At 42.1% G+C, this 25,727-nt stretch overlaps 2 protein-coding genes across 3 annotated transcripts in view; one reads left to right on the forward strand and one right to left on the reverse strand.

The window, feature by feature from the left end:
• The window catches only part of cmc2 (C-x(9)-C motif containing 2), a 264,026-nt gene that overhangs the window by 92,851 nt on the left and 145,448 nt on the right, over nucleotides 1-25,727 (reverse strand). The window lies entirely within an intron of this gene.
• gse1b (Gse1 coiled-coil protein b) overlaps nucleotides 1-25,727 on the forward strand; it is a 162,632-nt gene that overhangs the window by 38,077 nt on the left and 98,828 nt on the right. Inside the window, exon 2 of the mRNA XM_072380442.1 lies at nucleotides 10,693-10,816. Within this exon, the coding sequence (XP_072236543.1) occupies nucleotides 10,693-10,816 (124 nt within the window). The remainder of the gene's footprint in view (nucleotides 1-10,692; nucleotides 10,817-25,727) is intronic.

A 25,727-nucleotide genomic window follows, 5' to 3' on the forward strand; every position in this document is an offset into this window, starting at 1 on the left:
GTGTGTGTGCCTGGGCATAAGTATATTGCTCTGTATGTTGCCTCTGCTGCCATCGTTTGCATCTTTGTGTGTGCGTGTCTGCTTGTGTGTGTGAGAAAGTACATCTTTTACTGATTTGATGTGTGTAGAAGCAGGTGTCCGGCTTAATGGAGTGCCTCATCACAGTGTAAAAGCAGCTGCTGCAGCCAGGGGCCGTCCAGAGGTGAAGGGTCAGGGTCGGGGCGAGGAGTCGGCTGTAGCTACATGAGATTCCTTTAGTCACTAATCATAGCCCTGATGAATGGCTGCAAAGTGGCAGCTGGTAAGCAGGAGGCAGTGTGTGTGGCGTTGTCAGAGGAAGACACGGGCAGTAGGATGGAGAGAAAAGAGGGGAGGGGAGAGGAGGATGGAATGAGGAGCAAAGGGGATCTATACTTCGCAACAAATCCCACACACACGCATTCTCACAAGCAGGCAGGGCAAGTATTGACCGCACAGAGTTGTTATCCTGAAGGAGCTGTACATCAGAGAAGACAAGCACAACAACACAGGATTTTATCAATGTCGAAAACTCCACACATATGCACAAAACCATGTGCACTCGTTGGTGCACATGCATGCATCGTCACTCTCTCCGTTTTTTCCCCTCACACATACACACACACACACACACATAGTTTGTTGTGTCTGCAGAAGGCTGGAACTAATGACAGGCTTTGTGTTGTGCATGCTCACTCAGCTGCCCCCTGGACACACTTTACCCACCCAGCAGAAAACAGCCCTTTGTATTTCTCTCTCTCTCATCTATCTGTGTGTCTCTATCTTGTTCTCACTGTCTCCCTGCTTTCTTCTGCCTCCGGAGAGTAGCGTTGTTTTGCTGTGCTCTGCTGTAAATGTTACAATATTACCTACTGTATATTTTTCTGTGAGGTCTGACATCAGATGTGAGTGCAGCAGCGGTTTTGGCTGACACCAACCATTCACATTTGGCAGTAAATTGGGGCCATAAAGTCTAGATGTACAAAATTACGTGCAGATGTAAAAATGCTAAATATTGAATCTCTCCTGTGATTCACTTTGATTTAGAATCATTTCGCACATCATCACTATTTATAACTGCTGTGTACAGAACTTTAGCCAGCAGGAAACTATAACAGTAAAATACAGCTCAAATGTAACGATGTTAGTAATTTCTGCATCAGGAGTTCACATTAATTGGGATTTGACATTATTATTACTCCTAGGTCATCCAGTATTGCTCAGCCCATCATTTGAATAGCTAAATCAAATGGAAACATAGTATTCATATAAATTTTTTTTGTTTTGACAGGGACTGTGTGTGCACATTTGTTTACTGTCTGTATTCTTTAATTCTGTGTAGTGCATTTGTCCAATGAAATTTGTCATTCAGTTGTAACTGTAAACGATATTTTCAAACATTTGATATTCACATCACAGTGCTCTTATCCAGGCAATGTTGTCCGCTACAAAAAAAGAAAAAAGAATTGGTATTCAGCACCCATCTGTGCCAGGACTTTTTGAATATTCTGGTCAAACATGGTGAAATGTTTTTTTTTTTTCACGCTAGTGGCAAAGGTCTAGAGATGGCAGTAATATTTGGTTCTGCTGCTTTATTTGGACTATTTTCTCTGCATTGTAGAACAATACTGAGGTCAATCACAAAATTCCAAAAATGACCTGATAAGATAAATAAAAAAGTATTAGAAACATGTCATTTTCATATTTTAGATTCCTCTTAGCTGCCACCTTTTGCTTTGGTCAAAGCGGTTCACACTCTTAACATTCTTCAAAACGACTTCATAAGGCAATCACATAAGGAGCTTTGACAGAGTTTCCAAATATGTTCAGTATTTGCTGGCTGCTTTTCTTTCACTCTGTAGTCCAAATGATTTTCATCTCAACTTGGTTTATGTCGAGTGTTAATGGAAGCCTGGTCATCAAATGCAACACCCCTGCACAGCCTGCAGGTGTGTTTTTGGTCATCATCCTTGATTTGACCAGAATGCTGTGCTCGTGATACTGGTTCAATGGGCCTTCAGTTTTTAAATGTTTTAGAATATTGAAGTTTGATCTTATGTCCAGTCCTTGTGTTTCTCCATCCATAGTGTTTTCTTTACAGAAAATCGCCAATGATTCATGCAATCTCGTCCAAAGAGCTGATGTTGTGATGCATATGCCAGTGTATGCCTTAGTCATGTTTTTTTTTAGGCTCGTACCTCTATGTTAAACCCCTGCAGCAGATGTGAGTCTCGGTCGTCCTGTCCAAGGGTCCTCCTGAGAACCAATTTCATTAGTAATTGTTGTCTTTTGCAGTTTCATTTGAAGACGTACATTCAAAGTTGTAGCTTTTTTTTTTGTCGCGATGGACTATCTTTTATCTTTTTTACATATGTTTTTTTACATGTTTTTTATGCATTTACTACATACCAACACATCTTAGTTCTCCCCATACCAGTGTTACATCTGTTTATTTGTTGGAAGTCATAGTTAGGCGTCTGCTCATCAGTACCATTTTGTGTCTTGCTTACCCTCGTTGAACTGCATTCACTGTGCTATATCCATCCCTCACTATGATTTGTTATGGCTCAACGAGCAGCCTCTCCACCACCATGAGTCTGTTTACCATATACTTTTCCATCTGTGTGATTTATATCCTTCCAGCTTTCTTCTGCCTCACATCAAAATGCCATCAAAGTACTGCAGAGATTTCTGTTCATAATGTCACGGTACTGCCCACAGGAATGTTTTTATATTGACCCACATGCTCGTCTCCATACTAGCTTTCAACCTAGTGCCTACATGTATATATATATATATGCTTCAGGCATCAACAGTTTACACAAGGATTTCAAGACCACTCTTGTGCTGGTAAACAAATATGTAACAGATAAAAAAACAACCATCTCCAATTAAGGATTCATTCATACTATTATAACTACTATTAATGTCTGTATTTATTTATTGCATAATTGTAGCTGTTCTTTATAACCTCTTGAGTTGCAAACAAGGTCTTCATTCTTGACTTCCTCGGGTATATTCTTAAACCTAAGATGAACCGGAATCCAAGCACTATTTGTATATTTATGTTGAGTGTGTGTTTCTGCATCTAGTTTTATGCTGTATAGAAAGAAACACAGTCAAACAATCAGCTTGTTTTGTCTCTGACAGTTGGAAGGGGCTGATTGATTAACACTCGCCCTTGTCCTGTTAAAGCTCCCAATAGACTTGGGAGGAAGACACAGCCCTGCAGTCGTGTTCAGCTGTGTTTCTGTATACATGTGTGTGAGAGTATCTGTGCATCTTAGTTTGCACAAGTGACTACCCGCATTATTTGTTTATAGAGCATTGTCACTTAGGCCGAGCAAAGCTAAGCACATTTATGTATTTGAAAAGTTAGCTCAAGGACACACTGTGGTGCCATAAATAAGCCTGGTTCATCGTCATGCATTTTGCTTGAGACCCAACTTTAGGTTATGCCAGTCTAAGCTTCAGTATAAAACAAGTCAAAGACTCTACACCTATGCCTGCAGATATATGCAATGTCACTGTGGAGGTTTTGAATCTGAATGCCTCCCTCCTCTGGGTCTGTATACTATGACCTGCCTCAAAGGAGGAAACAAAACCCCAGAGATGTCAACAAAGTATCACGGTCATTGAGTCACTCATACCCTCAAATGCAGTTTCCAGAGCCTAACAGATACAAGAATTGCCTAAATGTCCCCTGTTTTTACTTCAAACTTAGCACTTCCCTTCCTTTGAGCTTTGCTCTCCGTCAGGATGCAAGTTTTACAACCATGGCATCCCTGACAATCGAAGGGCAGGATGATAGCGAGGGCTGAAGCATCAGCATTCACTTTGGCCGATCCGCTGACCTCCAGTATTCTGCACTGCTGTGGAGTTTGCTTTAGTTTTTGTGAGCACAACACTGACACAGTAAAGGGGGCTGAGGCTAATTCTGGCTTACTCCAAGGTCATGTCCAACATCAGCTCCAGCGTTGTCTTTAATCTGGCTATACAGCACATATATTTAATTGTTAACAGTATTGGAATTTTACATTCTATTTTGAGGGGAGGCAGATTGAGTAACATAACACACTGATGAATTCTAATTACATTTTATACGATGCAGCTTAGGGGTTAGTATTCCATCTGTGTAAACAAGCCATCTTCTCTTTCTTAATCAGTGTGAAAAGACATAAATGTCTCAGCCACTACTGAAATGGCATCTGCCTAAATCTAGCTGGTATATGCTTTGTTTTTGTTTTTTTCTATCTATGGGTTTATTTGTCCATCCAGCAGTCCTCAGATCAGCCTCAGTGCAAGGATTACATCTGTCAGGCTTCCTGTGCTCCTGCCCTTGACTGACCCAAGCCTGACCTGTGTTTGGCCCTTGGGCCTCCTCATGGCTAGTGTATGGACTTCTGTGTGCGTGTCCATGCAGCATGTGTGTGTGTGCGTGCATTTGTGGATAGTGTAATTTAAGCCCCAGGTTAGGATAGCACTGCTGCATAGCTCACCCAGGCAGAAAAAGCAAGACATGGGAGCCTCAGGATGGGCAGAGAGAGGAGGAGGGAGATGGCAGGACAGCCGAAAGAGTGAAAAAGTGGAAGGTTTCAGCAAGAAAGTAATGGACAAAGAGTACTGTAGCAAGGCTCTTTTTAACTCGGTCTCCATGGAAGAGAGATGTCAGTCTGTGTCAGTTCGCTCCACTAACCAGCCTGTAGCAGGAGAAACAGATCTCTCCCCCTCCTTCTCACACGTTCTTGCTTTTTTCCCTCCCACACTAACTCTATCTGCTTTCTTCTCTCATATCTTTTGGTGATAGCTTTTCTGCCTCAGTAGAGAAGAGCAGAAATACTCCACAGCTCAGGGGAAAACAGCAAGACTAAGTTATAGACCAAACAGTGAACCCATCAGCTCTAAAAGGCAGGCTGTAGTGCAGGTCTTCTCCTGATCATACTATGGGTGAATGACGATTCACTATTCAAATGCTGTAGACCAAGGGCCTGAAGGCAGGGGCACACTGCCTGCTCCTCTGCGTGATTTCTCTCAGTGTTGTGGGGAGGGCTGCACACAGCTCTTCAAACACAGACGGGATCAAATCTTCAAATCCCCTGGAAATGTCAGCCACATTTGAGGAAATGTCAGCAGAGCTGAGAACACACGCAAACACACATTGACCAGAGCATGCATGCACACAGGCAGTCGTGGCCACCATGAAAGAAAGGCATTGGGATGTAAGGCAGTCATGTCCTGCGGGTGAAATCAGCCTCATCTCCTTCGTTTTCTCAAAGCTCAAGGGAGAATCATTTCTTTAGCTGCTGCAGGTATTTATTCTCAATAATCCTGAACTTAAAATCCCTGACATTTTTTCATGAATAAACATTTGCCTCTGTGTTCACTAACATCAAATGGCCCAGTGCAGTTGGGATTTAACTGGTAATGCCAGTATGGTGTCAGCGGGAAGTGTTGACCCTGAGGTCCAAAACACAGCAAGATCAGACAAAACACACGCAATGGAAAAAAACACAACAAAATTGACTTCAGAATTCACAACAACCAAGTGGAAAACATTGCAAAGTTTCAGAGAACACAAGAAAATATAGAATATGATATTTTATAAAATTATCATTTCAGAAGACACAAAAACATAACCACACGACCACAGATAAAAATATTCCAGACAAAATTCCATGATTTTAGAGAGAAAAAGATCAAAAACATGTTTAGTAAAACAAGACTATAAAACGGGAAACAGGAAACAACATTTCACCTAAAACATATCTTTAAAAAAAAAAACACAAGCACAAAACGGAAAACATAACAATTTGTAAAGCTAAACCTAAAAATATCACCATGTACATTATGCAATGTGTTTTGCATAATGTTGTACTGCATTCTGTTAAATAATGCGTATTTCTGATATGTCTCCCTTTTGGTTTTGCTTTTGGATTTTGAACCTGCAGGTCACTGCCGACAATAAATCTGTTTTTTTGTATGAACATTGGTTATCATTGCGGGGCTGCACAGGGTTGTTATGGTTCGCACCGTCACCTCACAGCAAGAGGGTTCCTGGTTCATTTCCCAGTTGGGGCCTTACTGTGTGTAGTTTGCATGTTCTCCCCATGTATTCGCAGGTTTTCTTCTGGCACTCCAGCTTCCTCCCACCACCCAAAAGCACGTTAGTTTAATTGGTGACTCTAAATTGACTCTAAGAGTGACTGTGAGTGTGGACGGTTGTTTGTCTTGTCTCTCTTGTGATGGACTGGCGACCTGTCCAGGGTGTATCCAGCCTCTCGCCTAATGATGGCTAGCATAGGCTCCAGCCCTCCTGTGACCCTGAATTGGATTAAGTGGGTATAGAAAATGAATGTATGGATGAGTGATTATGACTGCTTGATAGTTGTTTTTCAGTCTTTGTTTTGTCTTCAGCTTGTCCTGGAGGAGTTTTCATGTTTAATTTGATAAAGATATCTGAGAAACAAGATTTCACAAGGAAACAATTGTGCAATATTTGCTCCTACCACCTTTCTTGCTCCCATAAAACACAAGATATTGAAAGTGGTGTGTTAATACAGTGATTTAAAAACTCCTCGAATCTAGATTTTCAGTCACCTCAGGTGATTTCATCCACCAGCACTGACATCATGCTGCGTTGCTATTGATCTCTCTTCAGTCCTGCTGACTAACTTATCGACATCCTCGAAGTGTATTTCCTGTCTGGACTGTCAGCAGTGTTTATGGATGGCCCTGCTCCCTGGTGACACACACACACACATGCATATGTGCGCTCACCACTTCTGCTTATCGACGTATCCTTTTGCTTGACCCTGTCTGGTGCGTGTTGAACTGCAGATGCTGTTCAGGGCTTATGTATCGACAGACATGGTCCTGAAAGCTTCAGGTCACGCTGAATGTGTGCAAGAGAGAAAAGGTAATTGTCAAAGGGTGCATGCATTTTTGAGTGATGCGCACACAAATTGCCCCCTTTCTCTATGCGTGTCACTACTCGTAAGTGATACTGAGTCAAGAGGAGAATGTATGTGTGCAAGATGTTGTCAACACTGTTTCAAGTGGATGACAGGTGAATGTGGGTTGAGAGAGGTTGTGACTGCTTTGACTGAACTCCCATACACACACGCACGCACACACACACGCAAGCACACTTTAATCTGGGCAAGCCTGCAGGGCCTTTGATTATCTGTAAGTTCCAATCAAGATCTGCGCTCAGCTACTAATGTCTTGTGATCCTTTGAGGGCACACAGTTCTCCACGCTGCTGTGTGATTTCTGCTGGCAGGCTCTCTCTGTGTCCTGCGACATCATCCATTACCAGCTTCCTCCTTACCGATTAGAGGAGATAACGCTCAACTGAGGAATTAACCTCAATTAGTACTAGCTCTGTAGTACTTTCTCATTTCACCTCATGACTCCTGTTCTGCATCTTAAATGTCCCCGGTCTATTCTGAGGGCATTTATTACCACAAGTGTGCCTAATAACTCACATAATGTAGTACATTTCTATTCATTTAAAAAATGAAAAAAAAAATCAATACTATACAATAGCTTTAATCTAGTAGATCTAGAAAAGAGTTTGCCATTAAATGAATTATTTTTCCTGTTTAAGGCATTTTCTGGATTTGCTGTTTTGGTAACATTTCATAACAATACTGGGTTAAGACTGACATAAAACTTTCTACAGACATTTATGTGTAATTAGCAGAAAATCTTCATATGTCCTAAAACTTTGCAATTCCTAAAGACATAACATACTAATGACAGTTCAGCGGAACTTTTTAACGTTTTAATTTGTCTTTCATGCATATTTACAAGCATTTGCATGCTAGCACACCTGTGCTGATTCTGGCAAACGTGTTAGGGGCCTAATGCCCAGACATGTCGAGACATGAACTGTCCAGCAAAATCTGTTTAATTCTTATTATGAACATCTCTAAGGCCATTTTCCCATTACTTGGCCAAAAAACAACATTGCGTGGAACCATTGGAAGATATTGTTGATTTTTACTCTCCACCATGTTTTTTTGGTGGATTATAGATAGATTCCTGTGTGCAAAGATGGAAAAAAAGAGGGGGTGAAACAGCAATGTGGCTAAAACAAATGTGACGGACAGAAAGGGTTAGGAAACCAGTTGGCAGGTTTCTTGTGTGCTGTAGAGGTAATCTCCAAGCTCAGACATGACTATTTATCTGGGCATCTTTTTTGTCCTCACATGACGGTTAAGGGATAAAGATGGAGGAGCCTCACCCTGCCTGTGTAATGAGGAAGCTAAATAGTGAATCAAAAAGTGCATATACTCGATGACATTCTTCCCTTTAACACAGCCACATACAATCGTATGAGAGTCCCATACTTCAGAGGCACAGCAATTACTGAGACTGCGTAGGAGAAGGTGGATCATTGCCTTGAACAAAGGGTGAGTTTATTCTTAAGTGAGGTCTGCTTAAATGGTTTTTAACTGCTGGTGTGGCAGAGACAGCTGTCTGGGCTTGAAGAGAGGACAGGTGGGCAAGTCTAAAAGAGGCAGTTGCAACAAAAAAATCCCAATTCAAAAAAATCCCCCCTCGATCAGTTTTTAAATTTACATATGGGCCAACAGCCAAACACTTGTGGGTTATTATGTCGTAGTATTGCCCGCTCACGCTGTAACTGTACGAGGAAGCACCTTGATACTAACACCTGCATGCATGTACGAATTCAACCACACAGACACACATATACAGACACATCCAAAAGAAAAGCACTAAACCCCCCCCCACCCATGCACACTCCATCGGCTCTTCATGAAAAGTCATTACAAATGTGCGAGAGTGTGTACTTTATTTTTAGCTGTGTCTGTTTAGGACAGTCTTGTCAGTATTCAGGGCCCTCCTCTGCTCTGTCACTCTGTGTCTCTGTCTCCTACTGAGAGCGATGTATATTTCATAAGCCCAGGGTGCCTCTTTGTCTTAAGATGCAATGCACCTCCCCTGCCTGTTTCTCAGTTGCTCGTCAGTGGAGGGAGCCATCAGAGTCTTTTTTTTTCCTTTTAATCTCCCCCCACTCTTTTCTCTCTCCTTGCTGACAGCCACCCTCTGCTTCTCCCTCCACTTTTCATGGTCAACTTGTCTCTCTCCCGAAGTCTCATCCCTCTTTCAACAGTGAGAGGGAGCGGAGTAGAGAACAGACTTGGTCTGTCAAGGCTTTCTCTCTGTGTCTCTCACTCTGTCTTTGATTCTGTCTGTCGGTCTGTTTTGCAGCTCTGTCACTTCAGGGAAGGGACACTTCTTCACCTGGAGATGCATCCCCTTTAGTTGTTATCTTTTTATAGCTGAAATCTGAGGGCTGTGACAGTAGCTAAAAATGGCTGACAAAACACATCTGCAATAAATTGCTATATTTGCAACATCAATTAGTTTTTATTGTTAAACATTAATTATTATGGTAATAATGCTATTGTAGCTCATATAATGGTGGAACATGTGTTCAGTAGAATCACAATCCTCATCTTAATGATAAATCAAAGGTTTTTTTCAATTTACCCGTATGATACAGTTGTGTCTGGATATCCTGATAGTCCAACTTTTTTGTTTACTAGCTGTACAGTGTGTTGAAGGGCCCACATTTTGCTCTCTCAAATCAACTGGGGGACTATTGGAATGAATACATTTGCTTGAAAAACTATTACCTTGCTTTGCTGCCATGCTCCTGTCACCTTCTGTCTGGACTTGCACATTTAAGCTTTGGTGTCATGTGTGAAAGTATAGAGGCAGCATGGGGGCATACGGCAAAGGAGGAGAAAAGCATCATGCAACTCACGGCTCTAACCAAAAACACAGTAGCAATGTGGCCAATTCTACAATCCTGGCTTGATGTGTGAAAACATGCACTGATGCGGGGTTGAGCCTCCTCTGTTTTACATGTGTAAATTATCATAAAGAAACAGAGGCAAGTCAGTGAAGATGTCTTTTTTCTGTGCTGATGAGGCACAACCGATATGAGAAAAGGGCTGCTGTTTCCTTAAGCCAACCGAATGAAAGACACAGATTGGTGCGATTGTTCCGCCGATCGATCAGTAATGGTTGGGTGATACACAAGTGAGAATGCTTTGTTTGAAGTGTTATAAACCAGCCTTTAGCAATGTCAGAGTGGCTGAATGGAAGGCTCGGGGGAATTCCCAGTGGGCCACATGACTCAATGAGTGTGTGTCATGTCAGTGTGTTCTCATTCTGTTCTAATACTGTGGTGAACTTGGTAATTAACTTCCACTTTCTTTGTTTATTGTCCCATTAAAAACTACATTTGTATTCTCATTAGTAACAAAAACTACAGGAGAGTAATTACCAAACCGTTGTTTCATTTATTCAGTTCACTTCACATCAACAAGAGGTGGGCTGGTCTCGAACATTAAACTGCCGGGCTGAACATTGGTTCCACCCCAGCCCTGGCCTTTAGGATGCTGCTATACTTACACATACTGTATGTTTCACACTAATGCTGTTAAGGATAAAAAGCCTTAAGACAAGAAGGCATTTCAGGGTAGTTGAGGAGCAGGGTCTTCTGTATGAAAGCATCATTAACATGCAGGCTTTTGACACACATTTTGTCAGGAAAAAAAAAGCTTTTCAACGCACATAAATAAAAGAAAACCCCTAAAACTTAATATGACTTTAGTGATGTCTTTATATCATCCAGGTGAGTGCTGTGGTTGCTGGTTCAACTGGAGTCACTAAAGAGGCGGACTCAGGTTTGGGGCCCTCGCAAGCTGCTGGAGGCCCAGAGACCTTAGAGGCAGAGAGAGCTGACCATCCACTTTCCAGTGAGTATTTCTCTCAGAAATTGCAGCTTTTATTTTCTTAGCTTTCCTTTGCTTTTACAGTCTTTGGCATTGTTGCTTTGTTTTCTTGATTTTGCTCAAAATCATTCTGCCTTTTCTTTAACTTTTGTGCAACATTCCTTTGATGTACAGACAAGTTTAGTTACATTCACTTTTTTTTAAATTCCAACCACTTGCAGCATTATCTGACTTGTTATATTTAATACTGTGTTTCTTCCTGTTGTCAGTGTGCGTAACCACCACTATTATCAAGCCTTTCACTCAGGGCGCACAGAAGTAGATTTTGCCTTCATCTACTACCCATAGCCTCAAAATATGTTATCTCCTCCCTTAGCAGGCATCTTATCTCTGCTTCCTTTTTCCTACGTGAGAAGTCATCCTGCCCTGCTGCGTGGTAACACAGGAAGTAGTGAGACCCCCCCGAGTGAGTGAAATGAGGTCTAAGGCAGCTCTAACACCGCCAACCAGAGAGCGACAAAAATGACTTTTGAGTTAATCGTACAGGCCGGTGCTTTTGGGCCTCAGTCTCATCCCAGCCTGTTAAAACTCCTCAACCACACTCCTCCACCTTTATGTATACCCACAATACCTATCATCTTCTCAACCAAAATACATTAAGACTATATTTTTTATCATGTTGGAGAACAAGATATCAGCCTACATGTGCTGCTACGTGACTTTTGATGAGGACTTTTGTGATTTGCCTGCAATTTGTTCTGCAAATTCACAGGGGATCTGATCTCATCACCACTCTTCGACTGCATTGTGAGATAGCAACCGCTCATAATTATCAGTAAAGCAAACTTGCAAATCCAACCACAAAACTTGCACACCATATCTCAGTTTTTGATCACTTGTGTGTGTCAAACAAAGATAGAGGTTTTGCAGTTGTTCCTATTTCTGTCATACTTTAGGAAAGTATAGCAGTGAGAGGGAGCGCCTTTTGGAGAAGGTTGTTCGCAACCTTTTGGATGAGAACATGGTAATTAAAATAGCGACGGCATGTGCACAAGTATATGCAATGGTGGTAGAAAGGAAGCCATCACTACAGTGGATTTTTAGAGATCAGTGTTTTTAGGTGAAAAGTGCTGGCTGTCTCCTCTTGGTTGCCTCAATTTTCCTTCTCTTCTTCTTTCTATTGTATGTAAATATTTGCACTTATAGGAACCGTAGTTATATAAGTTTCTGATCTCTCCTTTGTTAGTTTTTCACTTTTTTTTTCTTAACTGCTCTGTCTGCTCACAGCTCTCGGGCCACTTTTTCTCTTTTCTCTTTTCTCTTAGGCTATTTCTGTTTAGCCACGAGGGCCCCCCCTCGTCATTTACAGAAACTCATCTTAAGCTCTGTTTCCAACAGAACCCACAGGCATAAGAGCACACACATAGACACTATTGCACAACCACAAACACACTTGATTAAACAGTTATGACAAAGGGGCCACCACACACCCACGCACACACACACAACATTGAGCGATCCTCCCAGTGGTCTATTGTGGGTTGAGAATGGGGTTTTCATGAGTTATTTAAGTGCTCTCCATCATGCAAGTTGCGCTTCAGCTCGCTCCGACATAACACAGCCCATTACCTCCACTCAGGCTTGAAACGTGACACAAGACATGCTTGTGGTGTTCATACAGAGTGCAGCAGAGAGGTACACAATCAAAGGCTGCTGGGTTTAAATCATTAAATGTGTCCCTGTGCAGCAGCCATACAAGGACGATAGAAACAGGCTTATTTTGTCACTGAAGGAGCTCTGTTGGACCACATCAAATAAAAAATATTTTAAAATGAGCTAATTCCTATTCATAATACGCATCATGTTGCAGTCCATCTTGAGGCCCTATCAGACAGAAAACACGTTGGAAGAGGATATGACACCTCAGCTGTGCACAATGGTGCTTCGGGGCTATGGATCCGTGAGCACATTTTCTGAGCGGTTCACATCAGGAGTCGCTCAGGCTCAAAACAGCCACTCAGTCAATACGTCATTATCTGTGGTGAAGGACTACACTGACCCCCCTGCCCCACAGGCTATACAGATACCTAACTGAGGGAGCTATACGTAGAACATACATGAATGCATAAATGTATGGCTAGGAAATTTATTGCAGTTTGCTCTTCTGATTCTAAACCATCACCTCTTCTGAAATTAACTTTGCCAGTGACAGCATTTACTTTGCTCTCTTCCAGTGAATAAGCACAGCCATTTGTCTTTGTCGTATCGCGCAATTACAATTAGCCATATCTACATTTACGTCATGTTTGTGCGTTAATGTATGTGTCTTGGCACAGAAATTACACATGCTGATGATGTGATTGTCATGAGAGCGGCTTCTGATTGCAGCAGCACAGCTGGACTTGGCAGACTTGGCAATCCTGAACACTTGGCTGCATGCCAGCTCAATAGAACTGCAATTACCCACTGTGGGAGCATGAAGCACCACCGAAGATAGGGTATGGGTGTTGGTTGGGGCACAGAGGGGCAGTGATTCATAGTGTTTGGCAACCTGTATTTGCCAGGGTCTGAGCTGTTGTTTTAACTGCTGTGGTAAAATACTACCTTAGAGGACAAGAGTTATGCCACAACAAGAAATGCGCTGCACAAGTACGCACTAAGTGAGGATAAAAAAGGTGATGGAAGCTGTCTTTTGGGCAAAAAGTGAAAGAGCAGGTGGATGGGGTGCTGTGGATAGGGGGTTGGAGGGAAAGACCAGAGGGACTGAGGAAGCATGGTTAGAAATGCCACTGCTTGCAACTCCTCCTCTACTCACCCTCTCTTCTTCTTTTCTTTTGTCCCCTTCTCCGGGGAACGGAGGGTGGGTTAACTTCCAGTGACAGAGACAAGCTTGTCTCAGCTGCTATGAAGCACAGCAGATGGAAGAGTTTGTTTTTGTGTATGTGAGTCATTAAAATGCCACTGGAGACCAGGGTATACTGAGTCTCTTGGCATTGCCACCCTTGGCAGAGCACCATATCGCCACCCTCTTTTTCCAGCCTATCAAAGGGGCCAATTTGTGTATTAGGTGAGAAGCGATAGTCTCAACAAATGATATTAATTCCCAGCATTCCCATTGTCTTTTCCATGATATGTTTTCTTCAGGGGGCAAGAACACTGGATGGCCTGTGTGGCTGTGCTTTCGTTCATCTGTTTGAGTAATTCAGTAATGAAATGATCACAGGATTTTTGAGAAGCAGAGCTCTGTTCTGCTGTGTGGCGCCAGTCCTGGCGGGCATGAGGGAATTAGTCAGGAGACAGTGGGTTTGGCACAATGCCACGGTTATTAGCCACTCACAGGGTGGGCATGGGCTTATACCCCAACTCAATCACTCACTTTGTTTGCATTTGTGTGTTTAATGTGTTTGTTTGTGTGCATATGTCTCTGTGCAAGTCTAGCATGTTAGTCAGGATTCTCCTCTGGCCACACTGACCTTATTGTGCAGTCACTCCTGGTTGATTTGTCCCCTCTCCAACACATTCCTCTCTCTGAAAGGCTGAGAAACAAGCTGTTAACCCCCTCTACCTCCACTCAATCTCCATCTCTCCCCCCACCCCCAGCCCTCTTTTTTTCACTTTCTCTCATCTTACATACGGATGGGTTTGATTTAGTGACTGTGATTTTCCATCCAGAACCTGGGAGCCAGAGAAAGTAGACTTAGTGAGACCTATAGATTCACAGCCAGCGAAGCACGTCATTACTTGGCCATAACTCATCAGCAGATACATCAGCAGACTGGAGCGCTAATAGCTGCGAGCTGTCGGTGTTCAGGAAGTAATAAACTTTTCTTCATTTTATTCCCTTAATTATTTCCTCCTCACATATTGCATAAATTGCACTAAACGATGACACCAAAACGTATCTGACAGTGTGTTGTTATTCACAACTCTGAGCAGACTGTGTCAGACAGTGTTCAGATTCTTTTCAGTCATTTCAGCCTGAAATCCCACATTACTTTTGCAGCATGGCAGTGATCTCAGTCATACAGTCAAAATAATCATGAGCCATCCTCCGAAACCAGAAGAGCGTGGAGTTTTGCATCAGGCTTGCGGCTCCTTCACATCTCTCAACATCATCAGAATTGTTTGGGATTACATAAAAAGATAGAGAAAAAGGTTGAGAAAGCCTAAATTTAAAAAAAAAAAAAAAAAGCTTCTTGGAACAATCTACCTGCCAACTGTGTGCAAGTGTACTTGGAAGAATTAGTGCTACTTTAAAACTAGAGGGTGATCACACCTAACCTGACGTGCCAGATGGTTTGTTACACAGAACCATCTGGGACAGTCACAATTGGAAAATGTCTGGAAAAAGCTATTAAAAAGATAGTTTGCAGAGGATTGGATGAATCCTCTGTCTGTCACAATCTCTCTCAAGTAAACTCCAACTGAACAATGCGTTGCCAGTGGAGCCAGTTGGTAAACAAATGTCTTGCTGGCCATTTTGGTATAAGAATGAGAAAAATGTCAACCTGCTGTGTTATTTATTTTTTTACCTTCTTCCAATGACAGTCGCCAGTTTTTAAACAATTTCTAAATTACCAAAATCTACATCTAAGGTATACTTTAAGATCCATGTATAGGATGCTGATTGGTCCAAACTAATGTACCTCAGCTACAGCGGCCTAGATTGAAGCTGGAGAAGACTGATCCTCCTTTAATTAAATCCGGCAAAAATCTAATTTAGTCTTCCAATGTAAGATTACACCAAGTAGGATTTGATTTAGGCTTTCTGTTCAATGCACTATGTAGTAAGTCCTTGCATAAAACAAAGGTATTTATGGAATTATGGATTATACTTTTTATTATAAATTACTCTTTTAGCCTAGGAATCAATGCAATGGGGCCACCTGATGTGAGGTTAATTCTCACTGTGGAGCAGTGAGGTCAGCTTACAAGCATGTTTCAGCAGTAGCACTGAAACAGAAGACCACTTAGTGAGAAACCTTGTGGCTCTGACCTTTGACCTCGCATTCACCAGGAAACAGGTGTTTAAACAGGATTAAGTCTGCCTGCCTGCACACTCATAGCTGGCAACAAACTTTGCTGTGAACATGTTTCTGTCTTTTTATTTTACAGCAGGCGGAGAGAAAAAAGAAAAGCTCCGGATGTTGTGATGTTTTACATTGTCTACACTAGATGTTTATAGCTGTTTTTCTTTTTGTCTCTTCTGATGAGTGTGGATTCATTTTTGTGTACTCTTCTTGTATTTTCTCCCTCTCTCTCCCTTTTTTGTTTGTCTTTCCCTCTGCTTTCATTTCTGCATCCTCATGACTTCAGTCATCCCTTCCTCTCATCCAGCATCCCTGTCTCCACCTCCACACTCTCTGCTTTCGTTTTTTTTTCCCTGCTCTTCAACCCCTCTCTTCTTTCTTCCTTTTAAACTGTCCTCCACTGTCTGTCAACTAGACTGAGACTAAGTGCTTTTTGCTGTCCCTCTGCAGGTGGGACTGTAATAAAGCTTGTCAGTAGGAGGCATGGGTCAGGCTGTCACATGCTCTTTGCCTCCCCTCTTTAACTCCCTCCTCCATCTCCTTCTATCCCCTCACCCACCCCTCCTGCCACTTCTTTCTTCCAAGATCCCCCGCTTTCATTTTTGCTTTATCAATTGTCTGCCCTTTCTTCCCCATTTTGTCTAGCTCTTAACCGGAACTGTTCTCCTTGACTTGTCTCTCATGCCCCTGTTGCACTCTGGTTTCCTTGCCAACGGCACTTTCAGGAACATGATGAAGAAGAGCAGCAACAGGAGACGCCCCTCTTAACATAACAACAACACACACACAAACACGTAGGCATTGACAGTCAAGCAATTCATGTAAATGACTCCAGGTGAGGTTTCATTGTTTGCCCACCTGCTCCTCCCAACCACCCTCTCATTTTCCATAATAAACCAGTAGGTTACATGGAAATCAGCTTCCTCTACACAAAACTGTTTTTTTCTATTGCTTTGTGTACTATAATACATGTCCATGCACTTTTATGAATGTATGTGTTTGTTACACCCTCAAAGGGCACTGAAAGGTTGGAGCTCGTATATTATTTGCATGCATGTTTTCCAGTCTGATTTAAACCCACATTCTTGTTCCAGTGTGTGTCTGCATGTGTGTGTCAGAGAGAGTCAGCGGTGGTGCGGAGCCTTTAATAGAAATAGCTTTTAAAGGTATCGCTCTTGTTCTAGCCACAGGATGGCAATACTGAGCCCACTTACTGCCTCCTACCAACCGCTGCTCAGTCACACACACATTTTCACACACACGCACACATGCACACACAGCTCTCTTTAGTCTGAGTTAGCCCAGGCTTGTGTAAGGTGACAAAGTGCAGTGAATAATTTAGTCTTGGCCATGTTAATGGCTGACAGCGAACACAGTTTCTCTCCTCTCGTTGGTCCATTACTAGTACATTCTGTTTCACTCTCACTCTCTCTTCTTCTCTCTCTTGTCATTTCCTTTGTATCTACATTTTCCATTTATGTGGTGCTGGTGATATTATCTAGATGTCACTTTTATCTAATCATAATTCTAATATTATGCGAGCGAAAAATGTAAGAACTCTTGTGTTTAATTATCTCCAAAAGACATAAAGGAAATTATAATACAGTTTCAAAAATCCTTTGCTGAAATATGTGCCGAACATGCTGAAAGCCCTCGTGATATTTTGCAACTAAACAGATGGTGTTTAATCGTTTGATTACATCAATAGAAATTAATAATTTTCTGCCCTAAAATTTCAGTTAGGAACCGTTTAGATGCCACCACCCACACCCACAATGACCAAAATGCATACAGCAGAATTATCACATTTTTTGCAATAATAACAAAGATTTAAATGAACTAATGTCAAAGAAGCATGTTTATATAACAATCTTGAATTAATGTCAGAGCTGTTTTGTGATAGTTTTAATTTATGGCTGATAAAGTGGCCAATAATTGAGGGTTTCACATCCTAATCAAGTGAAAAATCTTTAAAGATTCAGGGCTTTTTAAATTCACAATAGGCTAACATATGTTGACTTAGTATTTCTGTCCAATAACTTTTTATGTTACTCAAATATGATAACTTCCATCCATCCATTCTCTATCCCCGCCTAATCCAATTCAGGGTGGCGACAGGGCTGGATTGGTCATTGGCCAAGAGGTGGGGTACACCCTGGAAAAGGTCTATTACAGAGCCACAAAGAGACAAATGAGACAAACAACAATGCATGCTCAAACTCACTCCCAGGGCCAATTCAGAATCACCAGGTAACCTAACATGCATGTTTTTGGATACTTGGAGGAAGCCAGAGTACCCGGAGAGAACCCACGCATACACGGGGAGAACATGTAAACTTCATGCAGAAAAGCCCCAGCTGGGATTCAAACCATGAACTCTCTTGCTGTGTGGTGTATTTAAATATCTTCTTTTTCGCATGAATTTATTATTCCTTATTTCCATAAACCACACCAAAAAATATATCTGTTTCTTCCTGTTACCAACTGACCTGGTGCACCAGATGGTTTCCTCCACTTACCCAGTCAGAATAGTTGTTGTAGGAAACTGCATGGAAAAGGGCAGGTGCTTCAAAAAAATACTTGGCATGTAATTAGATAAACCATCTGTCTATTGTGTCAGTCATGGTTTAGCTTCAGCCAGTCAGATAAACAGAGTGGAGCCAGTGGATAATTCAAAGTCTCACCAAAGCCAGTCAAGAGATGCTGTTCTTTGCTTTTCTTTCAGTGAAGAAATGCTCTCTGGTTCTGACATAACTGTTACTAAAGTGACTGAAATGCAGTATTTTGCCATTTGGCATTATGAAAATGCTATTTATTAGAATATATTTTCTGATGGATGATGGATGATGATTTTGACATTGACTATATTTTCCTGTTCTTGTATAATTCCCTTCCTTAGTGATCCCACTTTTAATTTTTTCTCCTCACCTTCTCATTTTCCAGCTCTTTGTTGTCATTTTCTCCACTAACTGTTTAGCAGATACACAGGAAACATGTTTGTGTGTCTACATTTGTTGGCCCAGTCAAGCACTATTAATGTCATAATTGCACCATTGGGCTTCAAATCTCTGTGTTTGTGACGTGGGTGAAGTATATTATGACCCTAACGCTAATGCAATCACATACACTAAACAAATTATAGCTGTTGCCTCCCTCTCTGTCTCTCTTGCACTCCGTCAAACCACAGTGATCCTGCATGGGGTGTACGTGGTTTGCAGTTTGTACGGCCTATATTTGTTTTCATAGGCTCTGCGTTGCTTCATTTTTCTCTCTGATAAAATCATTATGAGTGTGTTTAGGGCAGTAAGATCCAAGGAGCCAAGCCTGGTGGGCTGCAGCCCCACAGAGGCCTGGCCAGGCTCAGGCTGACTCAGTGGGATTGGTACTGACGTTTCCGGGGCAAGACACCCAATTGTTGGGACACCCCATCAGGCTCCCTGTCTCCAACCTGGCTGATAAGGTCCCGCTGTGTATGGAGAGGGGAAGCTTCTTCTATTATCTCTACTTTTTTTCTTTTGAGCATCTGCATGTCACATGGTTGTCTTCTCATTCCTGCATTCCTTCTTCACACTGATTGTCTCACCACTTCTTATTGGCTGTATTTTCATTTGTTTCTCAAATTCTATCCCACCTCCTCCCCTCTATTCCTCTCCACTGCCTATCACACATGCACTCCACTTACATCTCACACTGACACACACAAACACATCCAGAACCCTTGAAGTAGGGTCATGATTGAGGCGTGCTGTTAATTAGCCGGCAGTGGTTGTTGTAGCAATGCAATGGTAGGGTGTAATTAATTAGGTGGCATGTGCACAGTGGGAGAAAAAGAGGGAGAGAAGGGATGGAGAGGAGAGAAATACTGCTATCAGTCCCCCTTTTATCCTCTGAGCTCAGATGAGTTCCCCTAATGAGAAAAAATGAGATGCTCCCAACCAGGGAAGAAAGCATTTTGTCTTTTACATGTTCACTCTGCCTTTCCTCAGCTTGTCGTTCTGTCACTGCCTTGTTCTCTTTTTATCTGCCTATCACATCCAGGCTTTTGCTCGTGGGGTGCCAGTAAGTTGAAGACACCAAGCATAGATCTCCCTGGTTTGAGCGCAGCCACTGGGACTCATCCAGAGCTGCTTACAGCTATGTGGCATGGCAAAGATGTACGCTTATGGATTTTTAGAAATGCCTTGTTGTAATGGCCACTGCTTTTCTGCATATTTGCTATTGTTGAAGGGTTTTTTTTATGGTAAAAAGAGGAAGACAGAGAAGAAAATAGATGGAGAGATGTCATAATGGCAAATAAATGTGGGAGGAAACCAAAAGGTGCACAAACACTCAGAGCTCTATTGATCCTCTCCTCAGTTCAACACTGTCTCCTTGACCTCATTCTGAAGCACCTCTGCATGTGCATGTGTCAGCTAATGTGTGTGTGCAAGTGTGTGTGTGTTTTAGGCCCTACCAATAATTCAGTGTATTGTATCTGTTTACAGTACCGACAGAGAATCTCAAGTGGTGTCAACCTGCCCATTTTACCAGCATCATGAATATTTAAAAGTGCACACAACGCCCTACCCTTACACACACTCCTCCCACAGAACATTCAAATGCTTTAGTGGAGACGCAAATGCATGCAGCGCAGCGCGCCAACTCCAATGAACACATTTACACGTACAGTTCTGCCTTGCGTGTGTAAACTGATAGTTTAATGGCTGCCGGGACTCTCCTGTCCTGTGTGACTGAAACTGTCCAAGGTGATAGGTTTATGGACAGTTTGGCAATGTCAGCGGAGCCAGACAGCTATTTACAGCCTAGTGTAGACACTTTGGACACTGGCTGTTAGCATAAATCCAGCCGGCGGATAATACACATTGTTAACTGTGCTCAAATGTAAATCACAATGCACAAACAGCAAGCAATCACTCAGTCAACCATTCTGTCCTCTCTAACCTTACCATCAACACTGCCAAATACCAAATGCCCTGCACGCAAACATCACACCCATGTTGTAGATCTGTATCTCAGTTATTTACTGCCCCCCTGCTATAACGTTAACAACCATCTCCCGCTTTTCCTTCCTCTGTCTCTCTTTCTGCACCTTTGCCTCTGTCTCACATCCCCTTCAACTATCATTTAGCTTTTTACGAGGCGCCCTAAAAGAAGCTCAAGGTGTGAATCCCTCCCTCTTCCTCTTTATGTATGAGATATTGATATCCTCCATAAGTCAGGCACGCCGCTCTATGTCACTGAGGAGAAACTGATGACAGAAGAGTGTGACAGGGGGAGTGGTGCCAGCAGGGAGTTATACGAGGATGGCTGCGTATGTGTTGGAGTCTGTTTGTGTGAGATGAGGCCTCTACAAGTGTGCACTGCATGCTAACAGACTTATTATAGGAAAAAAAACGAGTTGATGGTCAGGGTAAGCAAAGGAGAAGAGGAGGAAACTAAGAGAGACAGAGATGTGGACAGATAGGAAGGAGGAGGGAGACATATTTGTTTCTTTCTTTATGAGCTCTTCCTTTGTGTATGATACAGTTGCCATAAACAGAGGTCAGCTGAGGAGTGGCTGTTTATAAGGTCCATTTCTTAGAGTAAGCATATCAAAAAGCCTATGAAACTGTGATCAACACACGTCTGTGTCTCTGTGCTTGTCTTGCGTTATCCATCTGAGCCATTATAAACCATATATCTCATTCTCTTAACAGGAGTATCAAAGTATCATTTCTACACCTCTGCATTGCGTGTCACGCTTTATGAGTTAGAGTAGATGTAAAACCCGTATGGTCACCATGGCCCGCTGGTCACTATGCTTATGTCTTTACTTGTGTGTGTTTTGCAGCAGAAGGAACAGTACAAACCAATATCTGTGGGTGAGATTAAACAGCACAGTGTTCTTACTATCACAGCATGACATCTGGTTATTATTCACCTTAGAGCTTAAGATTACATTGCTCTGTGTTTTTTCACAAACTGAATTAAACTATCGGGAGTGTACTCGCTGGAGGAGATTAAAGTAATCTCAAATGAAGAGATGAGAAGTCACATTCACCATGTGCTTTGCCCAAATTTGACTCATGCTAATGTGTTCTACACACAAAATCTTAATTTTGTCAGATGAGGCTAAACTGTGTGATTGGTGAACTTGTTTATTGTGAGATACTCTTTTCTTAATATTTGTCTGCCTGCGTGTGTGTCTAAGTGCTCCTGCGTTCTGACTGTTGGTGGTTTTTTTCTCTTTTTATTCCTCTGGGGATAAAGAAAAGGTTTGTTTGATTAATTAATGCTGTTAGACATGAATGTAAATGATCAAAGGAGCACATTTGCATTTTACGTTTAATTATTCATGAGCCTCGATTGCTCATGAATTAGGACACCTGTGAGTGCCTACAAGCTCAAGCACTCTCTCTCATGCACGCGTCCACACATAAACACACCGACACACACATGCGGGATGTGACCTGGTGTGTTTAACCAGACCTGGTCATCACCCCTATCTATGAGCGCCGCTGTGCGCAGGGATGCAGGTCACTGCAGGTTCACGTTGGTATTATTAGGTTATGTTGCCACTCTGGCTGGGGTTCAAACCTTCTGATTAGGTTACCGCGTAGCACTAAAGCTCAGACTGTCACCTTGACTGTATGATTCATTTCCATGGAGACAAAAGTAAAGCTCTGATCTAATTACCCATACTGCTGCCATCTCAGACTTGAGGAGGAGGCTGGGTGGCGTGAATGAGGTGTGAGGAGCCACATATAAAGAGGCAAGGGGCATCTCAGAAATAAAGCACACGGTACGATAACTGTGGAAGAAGGAAGAAGAATTAAGTGCACAAAGAAGAACAAGCTCTGATGCTAACAAAAGAGAGCTTGATAAAAGGTATTATTTGTGCTTCCTCTTCTTCCTCATCTCTGCCCATCTCATCATCAGCATCCAACTGCTGCACAAATGGGCCCTTGTTGCCATGGATATGAGCAACGGTTCTCCCGTTCTGCTCGATGGGGCTCAGTGATAAATGGTAGGATGTGGAGGAAGTTAATAATTTATCCCGGGGAAGGAGCGACCGTTCTGGGGAGCGTTACCTAGCATAATGGGTTAAGTGCAGCGATTGCGGCATGCCGAGCAATAGACTCACAGGAGGTGATATATAAAAAATGAATAAAGGCTGAGTGGAGCGTGCTGGGAAGGAATTGTCAGGAGACTGTGCCGGTGTCTGTGGGGGAAGTGGGGTCGGTGTTGTGTTTGGGGACGAATACTTTGTCATTTTTTGAAGTTATTGGACTGTCAGGTAAAGAAACGTAGTAAATTAATAGAGCTCTCTCCAGACTTTCTGTAAAGCTCTCCTCCCACTTTACTTTTACAAGAAATTAACTGCTCAGTATGCTTTGGGCTATGAAGTGTGACAGTAGCAGTGACAGATGAAGCTGCTGCAGAACAGGACCTGGCCATGTGTTCTGTGCTGTCATTACCAGTGACTCACTGACAGTGTTTGTAAACATAAAAGTTCTTTATTATTAGACTAATTGTTTTGAAAGTGACATTTTTCATTCTTCTTTCTGCTAAGTTCTTTACAAGAGCCTGTTAGTCGTCTCAGATTTGTTTTATTTAATGAATGTATGTTGTAAAGAGTAAGGGAGAGCAAGGAACCAGATGATAAGGCCAACATCTCTGAGAGCTTTAACACAAGATCTGCTTCACGTCCTCTCAGCACTTTATGAGGTGCCACTTTCTTTAGTCTGCCTCCTTTACCTTCCCTTGTGCTCAGTCTCATACGTTCCCTGACTCCCTCTTTATCCCTGCTATCTGTCAGATCTTACAATTGGAGGCTGATGGGGCATGTCCAGGGTTATGTAGGGGTCATGGTATTGTGTTAATCCTAGAGAATGTATCAGATCAGCTTGATTTCATTATTGTCCTGCTGATGCCCTACATGCAGAGGCTCAAAGCTACTTAGAATCATCCTCTTTTAGCAATGAGAGAAAAGAAGCAGTAGTCTGATATCTGCTGTGGAGCTCAAGTCTATTGTGTTGGATACTGCACTGCATCCTGGAGTGGATTTGGAGCATAATAGACTTGTGTTAAAACATAGCAGAGCCTTGCATCGCCTCCCACTGATTATTTGATGGGTTTTTCAGTGCTCACGTCTGGTTCGAGTCGTGTTGTTTGAGTCAACGCTTCTTAGGTGTGTGTATACATGCATCATAGCATGTGTGCGCAGAGTGTAATAGATGACTGGTGGTTTCTTTTCATTTCTTCTCCATTTTGTTTTGAGTGCCTGTGTTATCCCAGAGCCTTTTTTTCTCTGCCTCCTTGTGGCTGATAAGTGATGCAGATAGCTGTGATGGATAATACCATCTTACATACACACACTGACATATTAAACCTCTTTCTCCTATCTGATTCAGCTGAGCAGCGGTGAATGGAGTTTTTGTTTGTGAATGCAAGCACCTGTGTTTGTGTGCGTGCCTTAGTCACCGGAAATATAGCACACATTCTGAGTGAGCTGCTGTCTGGATTCTCCGCACAGAAGGCCAAACGGAGATGGCAGACAACTGAAGGGAGGTAGATGGAGAAGGGATGGAGGGAGGAAAATCAGGGACCAGGAAAAAAAATTGAATAAAAATCCAAACGTAAAAAGGTTGATTATTCCCTGCAGGTGGTTTAAAATAACACTGAGATGTTCAAGCACACACCAGACAGAGAGGGATGGAACATAAGAAATAATCATTTTCATGAAATGATTATTTAATAATGTTGTTTACTTTAATTGTAACAATTGGCTTCACTGAGAGACAGATGACTGTCACATTGGTAAGCTGTGCCACAGATGAAGCAGCCTTTTTCTTTCTTTGCTTTCTGGTTGTCCACGCACACGTGTCCCTATCTTTTTATGAGCTCTCAATGTCAGTGCTTGGCAGGAGGTTTGAACAGACGCTATTAGGATCTCTGTCAGGATCGTGGACAGTGTTGAAAAGGTAACTTTTAAACTGTAGGATACAGAGGATACAGATTACTAGCTACCATGTTGCATGAGTAATGTAAATGTTACTTTGCTTGATCCAGAGTTATTACTGCAGTGAATTATAATCATTTATACTTACATTCATTGTGTATGCTTGGGCAAGATACTGAACCTCACATTGCCCTTATATGATCCTCAGTTATAAGTTGCTTTTTATAAAAGGATCTGCTAAATTAGAGTAATGCAATGTTAATTTATCAGATGCTTTTATCCAAAGTAACTTACACATATATAGCTTCTGGCTGTATACTGAGGGCAGGAAGTGTACCCAAGAAATCATAAAGGAGTATTTTTAGGCAGAACCATGATTACAGTTCTTTCCACTGTCGTACCTGCTCTAAAGTGATCCTGTTGTTCGCTATGTTTATTGACACTTCAGAGAGCACACATTTGCTAAATGATACTTATGAGTAAGGAGACATTACCTTTGATTTAACTGCACAGATTGATTTGTAGTTTTCTGAAGTTAAAACAACTGTAAACACAACGGGAGAATTTCCTCCTCTTGAAATGCAAGATTCATGAATTAACAGAACTAACAGAAATTTGCAATGTACAACTTTTCTTCATAGAGGTTAAGAGGTGGTGTCTATTCTTCAGCAAGAATTGCAGAAGATGACGAGAAGGCACAGCAAGGTGCCTTCACCAAAAATGAGAAGAAAAAAAAAAAAGGTCACTCAAGCAAAGGAATACACACTGTGATGGAAATATTGGCAATTGAGAGCACAGAAAAATTGGAAATTGAGACTTTTTACAACTAATGTCACAACTATGTGCTCTTGGAAGAGTTCTGGTAAGAAACAGCTCTGTGCTCATTCCTAAATAATCTGATTTTTCTTTGTTAATCATTTCACAACCAATCACACTTTTGCATAGATCAGAGAGTTCGGAAAAG

The sequence above is a fragment of the Leuresthes tenuis genome, unplaced genomic scaffold (genome assembly GCF_036924035.1).
Source record: "Leuresthes tenuis unplaced genomic scaffold, fLeuTen1.0.hap1 SCAF_2, whole genome shotgun sequence".
In the NCBI taxonomy this organism is placed as follows: Eukaryota; Metazoa; Chordata; class Actinopteri; order Atheriniformes; family Atherinopsidae; genus Leuresthes; species Leuresthes tenuis.